Source organism: Lichenostomus cassidix, chromosome 2, assembly GCF_008360975.1.
Source record: "Lichenostomus cassidix isolate B80296 chromosome 2, HeHo_3.0, whole genome shotgun sequence".
NCBI lineage: Eukaryota > Metazoa > Chordata > Aves > Passeriformes > Meliphagidae > Lichenostomus > Lichenostomus cassidix.
The window spans coordinates 39,351,032-39,375,088 of NC_139482.1; the positions used below are offsets into that span (position 1 = coordinate 39,351,032).

Sequence of the window (24,057 nt, forward strand, 5' to 3'; positions counted from 1 at the left end):
AAATACTTAGTTCATTTGCAAAATTAAATAAAAAGTTAATCTTCAATATTCAGGACATCAACTTCATGTACTATTGTCTGAATAATTCTGCCCTACAGCCACTGTACCACTATGCTGTGCTAAATAATGATGACAAAAAATACTTCAAATAAGCTTCAAAGCAATACACAAGTTTTTATTACAAATAAAAATTCATTTGTACACATCTAGCTTAATTAAGTTTAGAAGACTACTTAAAAAGCATATGAAAACAATCCTAATAAAAAATCCTTGCTGTGTTTTACAGACTACAGCATGAACTCCAAGATGCATTTTATATACAAAAGAAAAAGATGCTATTTTGCTATAAAAAACAGCTTGCAGACAAAGATCCTAAATTGTTTCTGTGCATATGAAACCTGAACTGTTTTTCTCCATATACCATTAAATCTTCTAATCTTAAAATAGATCTTTGAAATATCCTTAGGTCTTTTTAGATCATTGAATAATTTGTATTTTTTTTCTATTTCAGTGATCTAGAGTATTCCTAAAAAATCAGATCAGCCTATCTAAAAAAAATCAGAAGCTACAATTAAAGTTTTTAATATTCAGTTCTCACACTGAACAAAAACTGTACTCATAGACTGGTTACCAACTGCAAAATGACGAATTTCTAGTTTACATTCCTAAACTTCCTATTGTTCTACAGTAAAAAGAACTTGCATTTCTGGTAGATAACCCTAAAAATTATCAGCAATTCAGTAGGTGGCGCTCAATGTGAAGTAAAAATTAAAACATCCTAATTTTTCTCAGTAAGATGGCAACACTATTAAAAAGTCCTGGTTTCCCCCTGCAGCCTTTAAAACCAATAGGGCTCTATGACCTCAAAAGGATATTAAAATTCTAATTTTGTTTATTTGACCCTGCTTAGATTAAAAAAAAAAAAAAAGACGACTCAATTGCATGCACTTTAAAAACTTTGTGTCCTGAACACTTATGCAGTTTGTTCTGTCCTTTCTGACATACAGTGACTCATATCAAATGCAGTTCTATTTAATAGTTCTGTTAACCAATTTAACACAAAAATAAAGTCTATATATGAAAGCCAAAATTTTTTCAGAAAGACATTTAGGATTTCTTCAAGACAGACAAGGAGGAAAGTTAATTTACCGTTATCTTCTTCACTAACACAAAAAATACTTACGTTTACAGTTCTTCATTTAACCAGTTTGTGGGTTTTTTTCTTTAACCTGCTGCTCCAAATCACTTACTGAAATCAGTTGGTAAATGCACTATTCTAGACTTTAATTACAAGCATTTAAAACAGATCACTCACATCATCTGTCATAAGTGTTGCTATTGATCGTCCAATTTCATGGTACTGTGGAGCTTTTCCTGCTGGTCCCAGCAACAAAAACAAGAACCTGTGGAGAAAGTAAAAAGGATGAGTATGGCTGACTCATTTGCATATATTCAGAAGGGGTCTTTCAGACTAATGTTTAAAGAAAATTAAGTGGTAAAATAAAAATACCATTTTCACCACTTCAGATCTTAAAAAAGACTGCTGCAACACTGTGAAAAGACTCAGCTTAAAATTATTACTGGAAGAAACTCAGATCCTGAACGAAAATTACTCAGGTATCTTCTTAATTAAGCCTAATTTTTCAACTTCTTATAATGCCTGAAAAACAGTAGAAATCCACAGACTAGAGCTCAATGAGTATTTCCTCTGGATTCTAAGCTTTTCTGACATTCCCAGTAGCAAAGATCCCTTAAGTTGCAGCCTAGGAGCTTTATGACCTGTCCTAGGCTCCCTGATGATCACCTTTTCAGGGGAGTTAAATCCCCTCACCTGCTGTGACTGGGTATGCCACACAAAGGATGTCACACTATAGTCACAGTCTTGTGTCAGTGGAAAGGAAGAGAACCTGGATACTTGAACACCTAAGAAATCAAGTGATTCTGGGAAGCTGATCTAGTCTGGGGGTTGGTCACAGTGTATGTGAGCAGTCTCTCCATTTCCTTGTGCAGTAACAGTGCCTAACATAAAACCCACCAAAAATTTGAACAGGAGTAGCATTTTAAAAATTGAAAAGGATATAAACCAAAAGAGTTAAACTCAGTAATTTGTTTCACAACCTTCTTCCTATAATCCATGAAAATGATGTTCCTAAGCACAAAATATCTGAAAAAAGTAGCACCTTCTTGCAACTCATAGTACAAAAAGCTCAGTTCTGTCTCCTTTGCAAGTTTACTACCCTAATTGAAACTGAGAGCACATCTTCAGAATCCAAGTTATGCTATTCCAGATCTCTAAGTCTACATCACTCTGAAAAACATAGGACAGAATAATTTTAGCTACAGTAATACAGTAATCTGTATGCAGAAATTTTGGAATTTCCCAGTAAACATTATGAGCACTCAGGTCAACTACCCTCTGAAAATTCTCACATATATGTATTTTTGCCTTTCAAGAGAGTGCATAAGCTGAAAATTACTACGATAAACAAACACTTTGATCATTTTACAACATTAAAAACCCACCAAAAACATAAATGTACAAATGTATGCCAAACACCACACAACAGCCCAATACATCAATATGCACAGAAAATGAAGTGTCATGCATCATGACTGATGACATTATCTTCTACCTTCATCATGGGACACGTATTTTGGTATTTTGAACATCTGTGGTAAATATACCCCCAGTAGACTGGCAAGATCCATGGGTTTGGGGGAGCAGGGGTGATTGCACCAGGTTGGATGGCATATTGCAGACTGAAAACTGCTTCCATGTATTAGCTGCAGATTGATTACTTCATGTAGATTTGGGCATACAATAAAAAAATGTTTTTCCATCACCTAAGTCACACATATGCAGAGTGTTCTTTATAGAAAGAGCAGAGTTTCAGATTAGACAGACCTTCAGACTTGGTGTGCTCTTCCCCACTGACAAGATGTGTCACACCGAAGGGAACTATAACTATCTTCATGTCCATCTTTAAAATGGCAACACAAACTTGGAAGACTCATTGCTTTTACTCCAACTCAGCTATCAGTTTCAACTCCTGCACTTGCTTAAGAGAGCATCTTTACATGTATACATATATGTATGTGTGTGTGTGTATAGAGATATAGATATATATATATTATGCATTCAGAGAATTTGACGGATCTCATTTCTTCAAATTTTGCAGCAAATTAATGGCATAAAGTTACAATAAACTTTACATTTTTTTAGCTTAATACAGTATATATATTTGAGGTCTTAAATATTATAAGTAAAGCCAGACTTTCCAGGCATTTATTTACCGTGTAGGAACCGGAACCTCTGTGAGACCCGAGAGAAGCACAGCAGGGGAGAGCCTCACAAAAGCAATAATAGGTCTTTCTAAAAAATCTACTTCTCCCACTAATACATTTGATGCTTCTGCTCCTGAAGGAATTTTCCTCATGAAGTTCATATCAACCTATTCATACAAAGATGAAATAAGTGTTTATTCCCTTACATTTCTTAGCAGAAATTCCATAACATAATTATGTTTATCACAATTTACTAGACATTTATGCTACAAAGAAAAATTAAAAAGCAAATTAAATATCCCACAATACAAAAAAGACAAACACATTTAGAAAATGTCAGCCAGCCAGCCAAATAATAATAAACTACTTTCTACAAGTTAGAATTACCAACACCTAGTATATTCTAGAAGACTCCAAACTGCATAACCACCTTTCTATTATTATCACAACACACATTCTCTGATAGGACATAAATTAACAAAATCTATGCACAATTAAGTAAGGAGAGTTCATGTAATTACACATGGTTTCTAGAATGCAGTGAGTTATTTCATAGCTGTATGTTTCAAATGCCATAATTTTGAAGAATAATTTGTATATTTATTTTTTCATCCATAAACAATATGTCAGCTGAAAATCTTCACCTCCATTTCTGCACATAATTACAGAAGCGCATTAGAAAATGGTACAGCACATGAACTCTGTGTTCACATACACACACACACACAAGCACCAGTGACATTGCTAGCTAGAGAACTTACAGATGGCCTCTTGAGTCCCACACCAAGTGTGCCACAACTACAGTGCCAGGAGGCTGACTCCTGTCCAACAGGAGACAAGGCAGGTGTACACAAGGACAGGCCAAACAAAAATATAAAAACTGTGACAGAGGAGCAGGAATATATGGCACCTGCCATGATTAAATCAGAACTACAGTATAAGTTAGCTTTCCATAAACAAAATTATTTAACTTGGCAAACTAATTTTCTTACAGTGTTTCACAGAACAGATGACACTTCTGACTGGACTTCATAGTGACAGCCACAATGGAACTTGCCCAGCAAATTTAAACCATGAAAGAAATATAAGAGATTTACAGTAGATTTTCTTACAAACCTTGTAAGAAAGTAGTATTATATGATCCTAAACATTAAGATGTACAACTTTTGCAGAGGAAACTCATAATACATATAAAGCAAATCCTCCTTAAAAGCCATCTTCACAAAAAAAGAAAAGGGAACCAACAAAAAGCCCTAGAAAAAAAGTTACAACACAATCTACAGAACTGTTTTCATAAGAGCCTTAATAGCAGATGTGAAAATATCTCCATCGGCATGAGAAAGTACAGCGGCTGCACTTTTATGTTACCAAAATACTGAGAAGATCATCAAACAGTTCCCACTGGGAAGAATTTCAAAACATGTGACACATTTAGCCTAGGTCACATTGTGACACAAGCTATCTCTTAGTCCTACTTCTTGTGTACACTGGTACACATTTCAGTTGTAACTAAGGGGGAAGTTACAACCGGCAGAGTTTTTGTTACATAGTAAACTGATGCTAAACAGTAAGGTATTTAATGTTACTTACCTTACTAAAATCCACTGTGCTGTTTTCTCTGCTTCCTCCTGACCCAGTACCTTTAACATCTCCACTTTTCCCAGTGTCTAGACTTCCAGGTGCTGACTGTGGAGACGCCAAAAGCCCTAAATTAAAACAAAGGAGTTAAGTTCAAAATGGTGCAGGAAGTGAACTGAGTGTGCAACACTACCCAAACTCAATGTGGCAGCTTGCTTAAAGCAAAAGTGCACGTTATTCAGTAAGTGCCCTACATTAGTATCAAAAATGCAACATTAACAAGTCATCGTGTTGTTAAAATAATGACATAATTTAAAAAATTAAGTATTGCCCAAATGATGGCCATTTGCAGAACAGTCACCAGAAAACACGAGCTACTTTAATCGCAGAAAAAAATAACTGCTGGCATTTTTATCATAACTGATTCAGTAGTTAGAATATAGCAACTTCACCATATTAAGAAGTCCTCGGTCACCAAATGCAAACCTCTCTAGTCTGCTGTGTAACAGTTGTTGCAATTGCAAAAAGTGTCAGCAAGCCTCAGACTACAACTACAAGGAATGTGGTCAACTAAGTTAACTAAGCTGGACAAGTAAGTAGCGTATGACATGAAGGACAGACAGCTTGCTAACCATGGCCTCAAACAACAGACCAAAGCTCCCACTGTTCATCCCACACATTACCATATGGAATACACGCTTGAGCTGAAGAGACACACACAATAAAGTTTTTCAAATTCAATATACAGCTTCCCTCTAACGCACCAAAACAAAACCATGTTATGTATCTTGCTACACTTCCAGCAGCACTGAATTGCAGGTTCAGTAAAGGCTGCAAAAGGCAAGTAACCCAAGTGTTCACACACTGAATTCCATGTTGCATCATGGTTCTCCCCACCCAATTAACATTTAAAAGCTGGTCTAGGCATGCATAATCAAGCCCAAAGCTCTTGAATTACAGAGCTTTTACTTGTTCATTTTAACATGCACTAGAAGTGCATTTAGCCTTCTTGCTTGTCTATACCAGACCTTTCAGCTGCGGTGACAGAATATGCTTTCACATGCTTTCAAAACCACATCTAGATAAAGACTGAAGCCTAAACATTGTATTACATGGAGAAAATTTGTATTTAGGTCAAGCATCTCTCTTGACAAGATATAAATGAAGCTCTCTCTGGCTACCATTGGGCTACTATTCTATCATAACCACTGCCACATAACTACTTGCATACTCCCATTTTTGTAATTTCTCAATTTTGACGTTTTTAGCATTTCAAATGACAACTGCATTCACTTTATTTTATCCCCATATTTGTTTCCAAAAAAACTCTTCCAAAAAGTCATTGTATCAACAAAAAACATGCATGTCCAAGCCTCGACCACTAATTTTCATTCTTACAGTTCATAAGGGATGTAAGTGGTGTGAGTAGTTTTCCTGAAGCAAAAATCAAATTGAGTTTATAGGCTGTCATTTCCTTCATAATTCCTAACACACACACACAAAAACAAAACAAAACAAAACAACAAAAAAAAAAAAACCAAAACAAAAAAACCCCCACACCAGTAACAACAAAAACCACATTCTACTCTTCTGCTCCAAGATTTATGTGTTAGTCAAAAGAATCATCGCATCAACCACCTAAGAAATCAGCTGATCAAAGTGTTTAACTGCTTAGGAGTTGATGTGTTTGTAGAACTCAAAATAAATATTAAACAGTTGTTGCAGAAGAGCTGCATAATATAAAAGCTTAGATATATAAACTTTTTTCACTTTTTCCCCTTCTGTGTAGCAATACAGGTAACTTAAAATGTTTTTAGCTGATGAAAGATGAGCCATAATGCATCATTTTGCACTTTTTGGAAAAGCACTGTGAGCAAGACCAACCAGAGACTAGAACAAAAAGGGGAGAGACAGTCAAGGAGAAGGACAGAGAATAAGGATTCTATATATTCGCAGAAATATTATTTCAGTACTAAAGTGATACTGATGCTTCTAAAAGGTTTGCCTTCAAAATTTCTCCAATCAGTCACAGTTAAGGCTCACAAATTTTGGCACTGACACAGGAACATTTGTCTGATCTTTAATCATGTGTGAATAGTTTTCCTTTCTGTTGGCCTTGCAGTTGGACACTGTTGCTCTCACAAGACAATACTGCTCACAGGTTTTCAGACCAGAGCAAGCATTTCCATATGAGACTGCATTTCATTATGCTTATCCATCAATCTAGTATTTGCAGGGAAACTCTGAATAATAAAAATTATCTTCTTTAATAGTGAAACACTTCTATTCCAATCTCACATTAACAAAACAACTTATATCCTTCTCTTCTCCAGTTCAGCAGATGCAAACTCAAGGACAACTACCTAGTAGTACTTTTCAGATTGTGAGACAGAGAAACTCATTGCAGCTCTAATGTGAAAAAAATGTTCAAGTTACTACTAGAGAGCAAATATGCAAACCTCTCAGAATTACTATTTTCAGTAAGCAATTCCTGTAAGAGGAAAACTATTGCGAATGTTATTTTGCTCAGCTTTGAAGTACATTTATCAGTGGACCAAAAAACCTTTAAAACAGGCTGCTTTGCTGTTGCTCACAGACATTATGAAAGCTCAGTGAAGCTGGTGAATTAACAGTGTTCATTTTTAGCTGTAACACAGCTCACTTCCTAGCCCTGCTTATGGAATTCATTATTCAACAGTTCAAAGATGGGAAAACAAACACTGCTCTTCAACTGATGACAAAATTGAAAAACATTATTAAGAGAAGCCTTTGTCTGGCTGACTTGCTATGAACTGATGACTGGCTGATTACAACTAAGTGGTAGACCAAAGGTGTGTCTCTTTCCCCTCCTTTTAGAGTAACTCACATTAAGTTCAGTAACCTTCCAGCTATTTATGACAACTAAAAAATAAAAGTCTGAATAACACAAGCCCAACACAAGAAAGCCACCTACTAGAAAATTAACACAGTTCCTAATGCCCACAGTAGGCAAAGTCAACTCAATCATACAGATGTAGATTATATCCAGATTGCAATATTCTGAACTACTACAGAGGTGATACAGACCATAAACTATAGTAGAATGGACCAAGAATATGTTTGGGTGTTTTTAATTAATACCAGGAAGATGAGTTCCTGGTCAGGGTTTCCTTCTGACTCTTGTCTCCCAAGGCAGAGATTGGTCTAGTTGCAGCCCTGAAGTCATAGTCTGAGAATGTCTTCAGAAGCATCTCTAAGGAAAAAAACATGTCTTTCTGTGGTCAGATGATTTCTTGAATTAAAAAAGGGGGGGAAAACCCCAGAAAACAAAATATCTTCCATCATTGTTGGTGTTTATCATTCTCTGGAAAGACTTTTACTCACGGATTAACCGTGAAATCATACTTTTCAGACTTTTCCTTTATTAGAAACATCCCCATGAGGAACAAAAGTGATTTGAACATGACTTGGAGATTCTAGTAGAAAACTTGACTAGTGATAACAATGGCATCGCGTACTTGAGCTTCATTTATTTGCCTTCTCCTGGATTCTAAAGATCTTGCTGTCTTCCCATCAGAGAAATGAGAACTGGAACAACAATTAGAACTGTTATTTTACTTCTGATTTCTAAGCACCTTGGGAAGATGACCTGCAAGAGAATTATCGTCATGTGAACTGTCTTAATTTCCCATGAGGAAGTCAGAAAAAGATTTTTATTTGCTTTTCTGAACTTAAGTAATGACAAGGCCTCTACATTTCAACTGAAGACAAGAAACTATGACACAGTTTGGTCTTTCCTTTTCAGTGACTTGGCTGCCAATGTGAAAAGGCAGATAACCACAGCCTCTTCTCTAGCAGCATATTTTCACTGCTATATATAACAGTGTCCTCTTATTTCTTAAACAAGTTAGGAAAACCAAGAAAAGCTTCAACTGATGGAAGAACTGAGTGAAATCACCCTCCCCACTCCAAACACACACAGGCCTAAAGCAGACAAACCTACAAGCTAGACTTTGGCAAGAAAAATTTCTAGGAAGGGAAGGAAGAGCCTGAAGGCTGAAAAGAAAGATGATCCCCCCCTTAAAAACACAATCTGCCAAGAATTCTGAAGGTTCAAATTCGGTGATAATTTTGCTAAAGTAAACCAATTATAACAGTATGTATGCAGAATGCATGAGTTATGAAACTTTTATTGAAGTTTTTACTTTTACTAATGTTTTACTAAAAACATTTCAAGAAAGGATGGAAAAGTTCTTACAGTTTCTTTCAACTTTTATATATATCTACATACCTTTTTACATATAAAGAAGAACAGCTTTGCAGATAACAAAATAATAAATTGCTGAGTTCTGACTAACTATTGTCTCCCATTTTGCATACCAAACACAACAAAATACTAAAGGAGTGTCTGATGCTGAAGCAGTGCACTAACAGAGAACCACCTGGAAACAGTTGCAGGTAACTGAACCTGACAATTTCATCAGTTGACTACTACCGGTTTTAATAGCAATGGTTTTCAAAAGCACAAAACCAAAAAAAAACCCTACTTGAAGACTTCATAATATAACTAAACTATGAATGCCACTGATAATTGTGTCCTTCCTAATTCTTTTCATATTCAGCTCTAGTACTTTACTATGTTTTCAGTGGTACCTCTCTTAGGATATCAAACACTGTTTTAAAACATTAACTCAACCACTGAAAAAACCAAAGCAAAACCTGCTATGGACTGTAGGTGAGTGAAAGGAAAAGGCCACCATTTTTGACATTTTGCTTATACATTAGATTTTAAAACCATATTCCTTTTTAATTACACAAATTAATGTTAAAGAATTTTTTGCTTGCTTTAGTTAAAAGCTAAAAAGTTAAAAATGCCAAACAAGACAGTCACAACTGAGAAGAAATAAACATGCAGGCAGAGGTAATAGTTATCATATTTCTTTGTGCCCAAGTTATGTGCCAAAAACATTGCAATGCAAGTGATCCAGATGCAGAGAGCATCACACATGGACAGCTTAAACTTCAATAGTTGCCTGGTGTTTTGCCAATATTTTCCTCTGTCTTCTTTTCCTGGCTTTCCTGCACTTCTAAGTCCTCCTCAGGTGGGTGGATTATTACTGAAGGAATAGCATCACTGGCAGGTGACACCAGCAATTCTTTGCCCTGAAGTGGACTTGGCTGGGCACTCGCTGTTGGCGGGAGACTGCAGGTAGGGCTGGAGGGTGGTGTGTTTTGAGGGGTAGTTACGGGGGTTGTACACCTTGAGGCTGCCGGGGTCCCAGCTCTTGAAGAAGGAAGAAGGTAACTGAGAAGAACTGACAAACGGCTGTCTCCTCTCAGGGAAAGATTGGAGGCAGAGAGACCTGTTCGCAAAGAGTGGCGGGAGGCTGAAAGGCCTTCCCCTGAGGTAAAACAAATGGAACACCATGAGGCTTACAAAAGGGATAAATTAAATTAAAACAAAACAAAACACACCCACACAGATACAAATATGCATTAACATAGTAAATTGCAAGCTTTACGGGACAAAGTGTCATACTCATGCAAGAAAGATAAGAGCAAATCTGATTTCAGACATTAGAAAAGTCAGAAATTACTGAGGAGTACTAATTATTATGCTAAAGATCTGAGGGAGAAGATATTATCTTAAGTCAGAGTAAGACCTGTTAATTAAAAAAAATTTATCTCTTGCAACTGACTCTTAAATTTTTCTAGGATTTCTTATTCCAAACTGCACAGCAACTACTGTTAATCCATCCAAAAAATGAACTAAAAAATCATTACCGACCAAAACATTACAAGACTTCAGTTAACTCCATCCATTACAGACAAAGAATTGTTAGTTTTTAAAAAGTGATCATGACCAAACATAGCCAAATGTGTTAAATGCAACTGTCTTCCAAAAAAAGTCTTGTTTTACTAAGAATTTTCCCAGGCAGCTGTAGACTAACATATATTTTTGAAAGAGGGCACAAAAATGAGATACACAGTCCCTTCTCCATATCCTCTTGCTATGACTTACTAGTAGCCCCATATGCCTAAAATCGAACATTTCTGAAAAATCCCTTGTTACTTTTCTTGCTCTAGTTTCCACGTCCCACTAATTTCATATGAAGATAACAGTCTTGTGATAGTTCCCTCAGACTGGAGTTTGCAACGGATTTCAGTTTTTCCTTAAGCAGAAAGAGAGACTGTTTATACTCATGTTAGTGCTTCCATTGAAAGGTTTAGTGGTACCATTTCTCCCATTTGCCACAAACATTTTTCCTGGGATGGCCAGTCTCCTTGAAAACATTACTGATGACTTCTCCTACAATCCCTGAAATCCAAAACATGCCAGTTTCATGTACCATGCCATCAAGCGAGGAAACAGCAAACTAGACACATTTACTTTCATATTTATACCAAGCACTGCAGAGACCAGTAAGGTCAACAAGCCCAGAATAATTAACAAGGAGGTACAGAAAGCATGCTTAGGTAAAGGTCACATACATTCCCCTCCCCCAAAACAAGACTTGATCCTACAAATACAAACCTGATTTAAGAACAAAAGCCTCAAAACTCAACTATTAAAACATGAAAACAGAAAATAGGACCAACAGAGCAGACTTGGTTTATTTTGCCTACATTAATCACTACAGTAATAACTAGACTTCCATCAGTATACCTGTGATAAATCATGAGAGATGAGATAACCTAACACACACACATCCCGCCAAGGAGCCTAAGAACTAATATGTACTTAGGCATGATTGCTTTACCAGTTTATTAGAAGGTTACTGTAAAATTATAAAGAGAAAAGTGAATCAGTATATGCTGACAATGAGTTCATAATATTATACTGGTTTCCTATTTCAGCATATATCCCATAATCTCTTGTAGAAAGAGTATTAAGAATAAAATGCCCTGAAAAGTGGAAATTATACGTGAAAGGTAACTGACAAGAAAGAGATCTCAAACACAAATTTCCCAGAATTATCCTTGGGTATACAGGTTTTCAAGAATGGGCAAAAGCAAGTCTGTGTGTGAAATTTTAATCTTTGCTGAACAAAACATGGAAGTCAGGAGCTACAGAAGACATTAAGCTCTCAGATAAATTAGCTGCATTTTCATTCTTGAAAAAATAATTCTGAAACTACCAGAGAAATATTTAAGCATACATCATATATCCACTGGCTAACAAAAAATATCAGCAAACTCAGGCATTCACTGAAGAATACTCCAACATATGTAGCTCCTAAGAAGCACTTAGCTAAGTGAAACATATTCTAAGCCATGAGGCATTTTTCAAGACAGAAAAGGAAGTTCACTTCAAGGACTGATTCATGAAATCAGAATTAAGTTTTCACCAGACTAAAAAATTTCATTTGAAATTCTATGTGTCTTACTTAATGCAAGGCAAAAGAAAACCAAGAGCAGAGATGAAATAGAAGCCCCATAAAAACACAAGAATACAAGTAAACTGCTCTGTAGTACATAGTGCTATTTGGGATTTGGGACTGGATGTCTATAGTAAATTTTCAGGAACTGGTTCAAAAAAGATATGGGGTAGCTTCTAAGAAAATTATTAATACCTTTCTTGGGTTTGGGACTTCTGTTCCCATTAGGCCCTTCTCTACAAAACAAGATAAAAACAGTGTCCTAGCCAACAGTAGTATCTTCACCATTGGCATAGTGAATTTCTTCTTGTCAAATGAACATAACACTGAGTTAAAACACAGTAATTGTCAGGACTACTGAACTCATGACATGATCACCAAATCTCTTGTGCAAAGACTGTGTAAGCAAGTAGGATCCATCTGACACACATATAAAGTAATGCCACGATGCTGAAATTCCTCAAACATTGCATGTTTGTTTAAGCAGATACTAAAAAAACATTAGGACCAATCTAGCTCTATTACTATACTTCAAAATAATAATGCATGCTATGGTATACAGGCAGGAGTAGAATACTTGAGTAAATTAAAAACTATCATCCACAACTACTCATCATACACACTCTTATTGTTAGTTATTTGCTCACCAAGAAACACTTATCTGCTATTACCAGCTGACCTTTCCTTCCTCTCCAAGTGAGAACAGCATTTACCAGGTTAGTATGAACTGGATGCTACAACTTATCTCACCATTTCGTTCTAGCAAGTGAGGGTCAGAATGTTTCTTGCCTATATCTGCGAAGGACCGAACCAGAGGAATCCGACTGCTGAATTTTTTCTCATTCTGATGATGGTGCCTCTTTAGAAGAGCCTCTCTCACATTCTCTCGTATGGATTCATCCAGCTGGCCAGAGGCAATCATGCTGTCCAAAACCATATCTACATGATAACAACAAAAGAACAAAGAAGAAAATTATACAGGTAGCTATCAAATCTCACCACACTCAAGCACTGTAGTTGCATCAAATAATAATTTAAAAATACATACATATATTTAAAAGTAAAGTATTTTCTTTAGCAAAACCATCCTCAAGAATCCACAGGAAATTTTCCAAAATGTCACTATACAAGCAAGCAAATTTGAGAATAAGGAAAGCACAACATGCAGATCCAATAGAGAGTATTTATTAGTAGCATCATTTCAAGAAATAAATTACTTAGTATCTTATAATTTATTGTCATTTACTTCAACTTTCAATGGAAACCCACATTCAAAAGAAGTATTTATTGTATTCAACAAACCTACACTAGGAGTAGAGTACACAAAGACAAACACAATGGAGAACAGACTTGACAGGCTTAATCTGGTGTTCCCTACTTTTAAAAGTATATACAACTATAAGAAAATGAAAGTTCCTACAGAATGAGATGAATTACACAACTCCTGTCATCTTCAGATGTCCTCAGTTCCTGAGACTCTCTACCAAGCTTCATGTGATTCATTAGAAGAGGAAGTATAAAACAAAATTCACAGTATATAGTCTAAAACTAACTACTCATCTGTCAAACAACACCAAATTTCAAAGGGGCATCTCAGCTGTATGCACACATCAGGAAAGGAAGCCTACATATCAGGGAAAGTATCTACTGTGGTTTCTTAGAGGTCCTTTTTTTAACAATAAAAAATGAAATAAATTCATTAAAAAAACCCAACCTGCACAAAGCAACACAAACCTATGTGACAAATTTTTAAATATATTTTGCCAGTTTTAAGTAATGCATCAAGAACTTAACTGCACTGTTCAACTGAAATTGCAGAGAAATTTGCACAATGAAAAATATTAGGGTTCAGGATAGGGCTCTGTCCTTACTAACACAACAACATATAGCAAAGTTTCTGTCTGTACATAGCAGCTTCTTTCTGAGAGCACAGGTTTCCTTTGGAGCCTCTTGTTACAGGTTCTCCAAAGGAAATCTGCCACTCTCTCCCTCCTATTATGAGAAAGAAACAGTAACACCTACTGTGTATTCCTGGCTTATGGAGACAAGACAACACATTTGTATACCAAGCACTGCTAACCCACATGCTTCACAACGTTACCTAAAATTCACTTGAAACAAATTCACACAATCTCTTAAGGCATCCTAGCTCCAACTGAAATACCTACTACTAAGAGTGCTGGTTACACAGAATTAAGCAATTACTTTCCTTACGTACTAGGATTATTGCTAAATTCAATTGCTAAAAATAAAATTATAAACTAAAACATTACATTTACAAACCATGTATTGAACACTCTTGCTCAGTAAGTCAGGAAAATAGGAAGGGAATACCAATTTCCTGAGTGAATTTCAAGGATTTCAAAACAAGAAGACATTTCAAGCACTGCCGAAGTTTTTAAGGCCAAAACACCTTGGTGTTGGTCTAAACCTTGACATGTTGGTTAACCCTAAGTCTAATAAGATTCCTGAGAAGGTATTCCACTGTGTGGTACCTGCAGCAAGAGATACCAGGAAAATCATATAGAACTACTTTAAAGGCATTCAGACCAAGCAGACATATATAATGTATATATATGTGCATGTGTGTATATATGAAATATATATACATATATATATAATCATATATATATATATACATATATATATTCATATATATATGAAAATCTTCAAAGCTGCCTGTATATTATCCAAAATGACCATGTGATTAGTGAGGACACTCAACACAGTAGGTCAAACAACATGTACAAAATTTATTTCTGCTCACCTCATACAAAGGTGAAAAAAATACCAGATGTGCAACAACCAACTGCACTAATGGCATCAAGTTAACATCAGCCAAAATATGATTAATAATTATGGTACTAAAGTGCACAAATAACTCCTAAAATGTTCTGGCAGATATTTACAATTCATCTGTAGAAACAAAGACAAAGAACACATTAAGGGATTAGAACATAAAAGCAAGTTCTGGGCCTCATTCTAAAATACATACTAAGGAGCTCCTACTCCTCCAGTGTAGCTTTTCGTAAGTGAAGGTTATATGATCAGCTCCTCACAATCAGATCAAGAAAAGTGCAGCAAGCATGCACATACCTGTTTCTTCAACACAGTATTTCCAAGAACATTAAGACAACACCAAAAACACCTCAAGTTATAGATTAAAATCTAGGAATAAAGTATTTTTAAAAATGTTTGCTGCAACCTGCTATCTCATCAAGTGTGTTTGCTCTCATGTCCAACATGACCGTCCCATTGAGAATACAGCTCCGCAGTTCAAAGAGACTGTGCAGAGACAGAGTTGCTACGTAAGGCTTGCTCCACCGATCGCCGCCATCTTCCACATCCTCTTCAAACTTCAGCCACCTGAAAGGCATTCACATACATGTATTTATATTCCTCCTGGAAGGAAAATTTGGCAAGCAATCCCACTCTTCCATGTGGCTTCAAGCATGATACAGAACGGGAAATCATACCAGCTTTAATTTTCTTGACAGCCCAACTGATTGACATTTTTATCAGGCCCTAATAACCACACTCTACTGTTTTAGCATCTAACAGTTTTGTTTTTCTCTTGGCTTGAGCAATACCTGTCTATTCACATGTTGTGAAGAATATCCTTTGTTACCCGATTTGCACCTTGATTTCATCAGTATTTCAGGATTAGAAACCTGTCTGAAACATACCATATATATTGTTCAGGTCTCCTAAGGGCACTAGGTCAGGCATTTAAGAACTAGGCAATATTAATATGTGAAACTATAAACTGATCTTGATTCTGACTCACAGGCATTATGCAAACTGAATTTATACAAAAGCTAACATGCAATGAGGTAGTTGGAAATACTGAATGCAGAAGAATTCAACTAGAAAGCAACTAAACAAGTAAGGTTCAAAAACCACCATGGCATCCTGTAGCGTTCAGGCATGCAATTTGCCAAAAACTAATCAAATACTACCAAAGAAAAACATAATACCCGATTTTCTTTACGCTTGAGAAAAAGATTATACTAATATAATGGCAGTAATATATCAAAGAGATTTCTGAGACTGCCAATACCACACTCTATGGACAAACACCCGTATTTATAACTCAGCATACTCCTACCTTTCACAATATTTAGTATGATCAGTTTTAGGAAAGTGAACACACCACCAGACAGACTGAGGGTCTCTCAAGAAACCATATTGATTCTTTCAGAGTTGGACAAAAAGAACTGAAGTTTTGGGTTGCTGAGCGTGAATTAAGCACACAACTCCTATAGATAGTGAAGATTCTAACCCAAACCTGGCTTGCAGTTCTTTGAAATAAAATTACTATAAGATATACCTTGAAACAATCTACTCCAAACATACCGAGCAGTTTCTCTCCATTCATATTCTTCTCCATCCCTGAAGCAAAGTTCATCCATTTCAGTGAAGAGATCATGAGGAATGTGTTCATCATCATCTTCAGTACCCAAGATAAACTGCACTCGTTGGGATGGTGTGTCTTGAGGAAAAGAAGAAACTGCACAATTAGAAGAATTTACACTTCTATTACACAAGATTTTACTGTTATTACCTAACAGTAAAATCTCCTGCCCTCAGCTAGAAATATGCAGGACAACATCCTCTATAAGAGGGAAGAGGAACAAAAGAAACATTATCATTTCTTTAAAAAAAGGTTCTCTGAAAATTTTGCACTATTTCTGAATACAAAACATCTGGAAATTCATGTTTATGGAAGTTAATAAACCATTTTTGGCTCTTCCATAGATTGCCAATATGAAAATGAACATGAACAGCAAATCTGGTTTAAAAATATAAATAAATAAATCAAAACTCTAGAAACCTTTTCACTTTCAGAACAAATTAGTAATACCATCACAACACAAGACACTAAAGGAAAAAGTGAAAACAAAACAGGCTGAGGGAAACCAACAGCCTTACTTACAGATCAGTTGCCCAGGCAATGCTTCGAGACAGTCATCAGTGAGTACCCAGGCACTCACTGTCAGAGCAGCAGATTTTTCTGTGGTCTGTTGCTACTTATGTAAGATAAAATCTTTTCACTGCATGGTTGGAGCACTATGTATAAGTTAGCGTACGAAAGTAGAAAACTATGCAGCTGCAGTGTCCAGAAAATATTTTAACTTCTCATAATATAATGCTTAGTGAAACAGGCTCAATAATAACTTGCTAGAAAATTAAACTATCCTTATCAATCAAGTAAATACTGGATCTCAACTGCTATAAGCAAAACTTAAAAAAATCAACACCAACAGAAAACACATGATTTAAGAGAGACTTTTAATACTTACACTAAGATTTTGTTTCAACTCTAGCAAATTTTCATATTACAAGAGTTCAATAATGTATTAATGGCAATGTTATCTCCAGGAAGGTTAGAGACAGAAAGTCCATGTAAGTTTCAATTTTAATTTTCTTTTTAATTTTCTCAAATTTTAAAGATTTTTCTTTGTTCACTGAAACATAACTCTCACAGCTGTTAGATATGAACATGTATATGATATATATACAACTATATACTTCTACTGTAGAACGAAGATGGCCATTTAGATTTAAGCCTAAAAACCAAATTACTAACATGGTTCATTCCAAACTGAATTTTGCTTTTGCATTGTTGTTCTGGTATATATCATCATCAAGTAGCATAATTCTGAAATGTGTTCTTGAATGCAAACAACATTCATTACCAGTTAGGATCTATACAGATTGTTTCCATTCCAAAACCAACATATCCCCCACAATCATACCAAACCCTGCGTATCCAGTATACAGAAGAGGGAAGTGAATTTCTATCAACTTAGTATCACTTATTTCTTAAAAAACTGTACATCAAGACTCTACAAACATAATGTCAGTTACAATCATTTGTATTTGGGAGGGGAAGCCTAGAAGACGGTTGAAACCAAGAATTGTAGAAGAATGGTAAAAGGAGATTTGTCAAAACATTTCCATTTGAAAAATCCTTTTTTTCAGGTACTGGCCACATGTAGAACATTGTGCTAGTTATAGAAAGATAATAGTGAACAGCATGGTGTCCACACTTAAATTCAAACATTGCACCATAATTTGCCCATTCATGGAAGTCTAAGAATACAAGTGGACGTAGGGTCTTGAAGAAAATCTGCTAGGAGTACCGCCAAATGATTTCATTTCAGAGAATGATATGACAAAACTGTTACCTCTTGAGGATAAAAGGCAGGGCGGGGGGGGGGAGAGGGCTGGGTAGTTAGTGATCCAAACCAGAGACTTAGGAGGCAGTACAATTCCTTTACTAGCAGACAGCAAGAAGGCTGAAGTAAATATTTAAATAAAATAAGATCATTGATCAAATTACCATGGCAAATGCTGCTTTTCACAGCTACATGCTTACTTTCAAAAATCAGAGGAAGAAGCATACACGACTACACAATCTGAAAAAAGGTGTCTAATTTAAATAACACAGATTTTCATGCTACAGGAGAGCATTACAAAGCTCTAGTCTAACCTATTCAGTGCAGGCTGCTGAACATTCATGCAGACAGCTGGACCAAGTCCAACAGCTTCTGACGTAGATAAAACACAACCACAAAATCCTTGTCTGATTGTACACAGAAAGACATTAACTATAGTGAGAATAAAAGAAATAGCACAAAACAAACAACAGTTAAAGCACAGAGTAGCTACTACAAGTTTGTCTTCAGGAGACACAAAGAACATGCACAACAAATTTCTTACCATATGATGGAGATTCTCGGCCATCCTCTCTATCAGTTTCTTTTTCTTTTTTTCTTCTGTGCCTGTGCCCACGATGTCTATGCCGTCGACGGCCTGACTTTCCAAGCGGGACGTGAACTCCAATATATACAGCTCTGTGGCCTTTTCAAGAAAGTTTAAAAGGACACAAGTAAACAAAAAATGACCTACTGCCCAAATTTAGTATCTAAAGACAAGGGGTTTAAGAAAGAGAAATCCAAAAGCACTTGACAAAATCAATTTTAGTGAACTAACATGACCATTTACTTTCTGTCCTTCCAGGGTGTCAAGAAACTAATGCTAGACTCATTTCACTGATAAATTAGGTCATACTCTTATTCAGTGTAAGCATCCAGCTGTGAAACAAGTAATACAGAAGTACAAGCTTGACTTGCAACACTGAAAGAAGCTACTTGATAAACACAAATCCAAGGCACAGAAATTACATGATACTCCCCTTTTTTGCAGGGATTCGTATCAGGGCAGTTGTTAGAATGCCAAAATAAAGTCCTGGTTCAGCTTATTAACTTCATGAAAAAATTACCCTCCATTTAGAGTTTGCAATTAGTTTTCTCTTCTTGAAAGAGCTGCCAGTATTTCCTCAAGTAGCACATAACACATCTAGATGAAACTGATGTTCAGTTACACCATTAATTTAGTATCACAAACATAAAAGAAACTTGTATGCTGAAATGTAGGTCAACACTTCAAATAACTTACAGAGACGTTGTGGGAGTTTTTTTCCTATTCTAGAACCTTTTCATAAATTTAGGAGCACATCCTCAAATTAATACACACTGCTCTTTAAAACATGCACTTTCAACATCTTGTTTTTCTTTTAACCTTTCACATTGAGACAACACTAGCATCAACAGCTTAGCAAAAGAAATCAATCAACTGACTGTTACGAACATATTACTACCACATCTCCTGTAATGGAGATAGCATATACAATATCCTTTCCAATTCCTATTTAAGCAAACAATCTCAGGAAGAGACAAATTAACTATAGCACTTAATACTCTGTTTCATGGTGTTGAAGAGTTTTTACAGAGGACCGACGTTAACCAAAGGAAAAGGAAATGGTCTTCCAGCTCTTAGACAGATGCAAATTCAGCAAATTTACATTATGCAGGCAAGCCCTAGGAGTTGTGAATGTACCCACAGATGCACATAAACAGCACACATACACCAGATTAAAGATATTGAAAATTCCTGATGATTACAGGGCATTAAAGACATAAATAATGGTTGGATGGCAAATTTATTTCCCAAAAAAAGGAAACCCTAAGCCCTAAAAGATACTGCTTTACAGCGCTACATGACTACAAATACAAGCAAAAATCATTACTAACACAAGTAAGTTCAACATTTAATTAATTTGGTCAAAGATTCCTTTTCACATAACAAGAGCCAACTCTTGACACAATTCCAACACTAGTTTAATTAGAGTCGACTGACTGGCACTATGACCAAATCTGAAATTAAGCATATTAAAAGCCATTTGTTTCCATGTAAGAGTGGAAAAGAGATTAATTTCTCCAAGCATTCATCAGTCCTATTTATAGAGAGAGAGTTGTCTTTTGTGAGCTCCTTCCAACAACAATACCCAGCCCCTGCCCAGCAGCCTGACCTCTGCCCTTTGTGACTGCTATGCACAATGCAATTCCCAGAGAAATTAATGCCAATGTGACACCAAAACATAAATCACTGCACTTGGTATATACTATGATCAGGGAGCATCATTAACAATGGTCATGTTGTTGATGCTATCATGATACAATAATCATATGCATAGGGAAAGCAAAAGTATGCAGTTCAAAAATAACTGCATTACTCACCACACCCCACTCAAAGCTGCAACTGAGAGAGCCACCACTCACTGCAAATGCTGCTACTATGCCTGTTACGATTTCTGCTTTATTTTATATATTCAATTAGCAAGTATCAAACTACAGTTTACATATACCCTAGAACAGTTCTATTTGTTGCCAAAGTGTTGTATTTTTTGCAGGAAGTATTTCTTCCTAAGAAAAACTCTAGCATACTTTAATAGAGCATTTTATATAATTGCTTGTTTTAATATTCTAAGACTGTTTTAAGCACGTGTTTTGATCCCTGCACTAAAAAAAACAAACAAACCAAAAAACCACAAACAAACAAACAAAAAAAAGAACCTTGCAGGAATTTGAAACGGTTCAGAATTTTACTCCCTGAGAAATAAGGACTTCCACTTTTGGAAGACTTTTTGGTCTCTTGCTGTTCCAACAAACTAGAGACAAAAATCCCTCACAGATTTTCCATGGATCTCCATCTGATACAATACACCTTGCTACTGGAAAGACGGGCATTTGTAATAGTGCAACTACTTCCATAGTCAAAGACCATGCACTAAAACAGAATATGTTTTTGCAGTAGAGAAGTTTGGAGGAGAGCAGGTATGTTGCAAAGGTACAGGTAAAATCTACAGAAAACTAAGCTGAAACAGGCAAAAAATAGAAGATGTTTTTAAACAATCTGTGTCCGTAGCACATTGCTTTGCCACCCAAAATGCACAGACCTCTCAGCTATCACTACCACAGAACCACAGAATTGTGTCCAGGTGACTGAAAGCTGCCTCAAGCACACCAGGAAGGCACTGCCAAGTTAGCACTCAACCTAATCAGCCCACAACCTACAACATTCAATATTGCTATTCAACTCCAAAAGGAAAATTTAAAGGAAGTTTCTTGCTACGTGAATAAACGTGCTACTTTGTTGTTACGTGAACAAACGAGGGTCTCACGAAGACGGTGACCAGTCCAACCATGGATTATCCTACCCTTCAGCCCACACTGCCCAGAAGTGACTACTGTGTGACAACTTCCTCATGTAGGCAGGGTCTTGCAGGCAAATGTAAACCAAGACCACATTCCCCAAGCCACTTCTGTATATGCACAGTGTTCAGACTGCTACACCTGCAGCACTATTTTGGGACTAATATGAAATGTCAATGAGCAAGATGATCTTCACTGTTTATTAAGTAAAGTGAATCACAATCCAATGTAATCCTACCAGAGTAATTTCAAGAAAGAACATGATATTGACAAAGAGCCTCTGAATTTTCTTTCCTTTTTCAGAGCAAGCAGCAGGACTGGCAGTACAATAAACTAACCAAGAAAAATGTACCTATTGCAAGCAGCAGCTTATCAGTGCACCTGACTGATTCTATAGAAAAAGGGACCTCCATTCTGGCATCACAAACAGTCATAAATAAAGATATCTCAACTACTACCTAGAAGATCTGATACTACTGCTGTTGAATATACTGCCATGATTACTCAAAAACATATTACAGGCATAATCAACTCCAAAGGTGAGACAAAACTAGATAATAAAAACTGAACAAGCTTAACTTTGATTCTAACACAACAAAGTAAAGCACTGAGAAGGCTTCTAAAATAAGACAGCTGCACTGGGTAGGTCTGTGTTTCCTTAAGTTTCATTACTCAGATAGGAGTAATAATGTTTGCAGATGGACAGATAAAGATTTACTTATAAATACGATTTACAAGGAAAAGCAAAACAAAACAAAAACATGGCCATTTTTTTTCCTTCATTCCCAATGAATTGGGTGAAACAACTTATGATATCCTTCAGCCTGGCCAAAAAACCAAACCTGAAAAAAATAAAAAAACAGACCTGCAAGAAAGGCAATTAATATAAAATTAATGTCATAGTATCAGTGGAAGCAACTGAGAGAAATTTAACTCTACAAAGGCTGGGATCCAAGTTTCTAGCATCAGGTGTTACTTTTAAAAGGGACACAATCTTTCCCTTGAATATTGTTTTTAGAAATTCAAAAGCTACATTATGTGACCTTCAAAGCTTTATTCACGTAAATGTCTGTAGCACAGTACCACTTTCAAGCCAAGCTTCTTACAGAATTACTATAAACCAATAATCAATAGAATTAGTAGACTGCCCAATACTAAATTTAGTAATACAAAGCTCAAGAGATAATTGGACATTTTAATCCAACATGACTTTATCCAAGCTTAGCTGTTCAAATCCACTGAGAGTATTTACTACTTAAGGCCTTTATCGATATGAAACAAACTTAAATGTTAGGAACTCGCAATGTGTCTCCATCACATGGTTGATCTCCAATCACACGGTTGGTCTCACTCCAAAAATCGGTTTGTGTCAAATCCTCTAACTTTTACAGGAAAGAAAATGCTCCACATTCCCTGATTTCTCCCCAGAGCACCTATGAAAATGGTATTAGAAGATTTCTGAAGTCTGAGAGAGATCAAAAACATGTATCCAAAAATATCCTGATGTCACAAAGCTTTAAATACATTTCCACACAGAACCTTCTCTTTTCTTTGGCTAGGTGCCTTTTAAGCTTCACTGAAATAAGACATTCTTCCCCATGTCAAAAAGGAAAAGCAAAGGAAATCAAGTTTATATCTATGAGGATTCTCTCAAATCCTGTTACTTAGAAATTTGAACTAAGAACAATCTTTTAACTAAGACCACTACTGATGGATGTAAGGACCATCTGGAGGTGAGTTACCCGGTCCAGTCTTGCTCAAAGTGCAGCCAACTTCAAAGCTGAAGCCATGGTTTTGATCAGTTTAGTTAGGATGACAGCCATCCAAGCTTTTAGTATTCTTAAGGATATATCCTACACAGCCTATACAGGCAACCTATACCAACCTACAGCAACATGCTACCTGCAAAAAACAAGGTCCTAATATTCAACCATTCAATACAGCATCTTATGTGTGATGCCCCTCACCCTTTTGCAATGCATCAGGGTAACTCCACTTTCTCAATAAGCTCCCAAGACTGCTGAAGGCTAAAACTTTGTGACAAGAATTACTGTTTTATCTGAAAATCTTGAAGAAATAATCTGAAGGTAGATAATTTCTTTGATACAGAAGACTTTAATTAAATAATATCATAATCTATCTTCTTGTAGCATTGGAACATTCCATTATGGAAAAACTGGAGTATCTGCAAGAGAGATCCTAATCTGTTTCGTAAGATCATAAAATGGGGAAGAAGTCTGGACGTTTGATGTCTTAACGCACATCTCCAAATGCAT

At 36.1% G+C, this 24,057-nt stretch overlaps 1 protein-coding gene across 10 annotated transcripts in view; it reads right to left on the reverse strand.

The window, feature by feature from the left end:
• Nucleotides 1–24,057, reverse strand: part of SLC4A7 (solute carrier family 4 member 7) — a 93,078-nt gene that overhangs the window by 26,951 nt on the left and 42,070 nt on the right. For 2 of the 10 annotated variants that reach the window (XM_085051151.1, XM_085051153.1), the window contains exons 3-9: nt 18,948–19,088; nt 16,578–16,713; nt 15,427–15,587; nt 13,011–13,160; nt 4,876–4,991; nt 3,295–3,452; nt 1,316–1,403 (exon numbers count right to left, since the gene is read on the reverse strand). In XM_085051151.1, coding sequence (XP_084907277.1) covers nt 1,316–1,403; nt 3,295–3,452; nt 4,876–4,991; nt 13,011–13,160; nt 15,427–15,587; nt 16,578–16,713; nt 18,948–19,088 — 950 coding nt within the window. The other 8 variants (XM_085051149.1, XM_085051150.1, XM_085051143.1 and 5 more) reach the window with 7 other exon arrangements.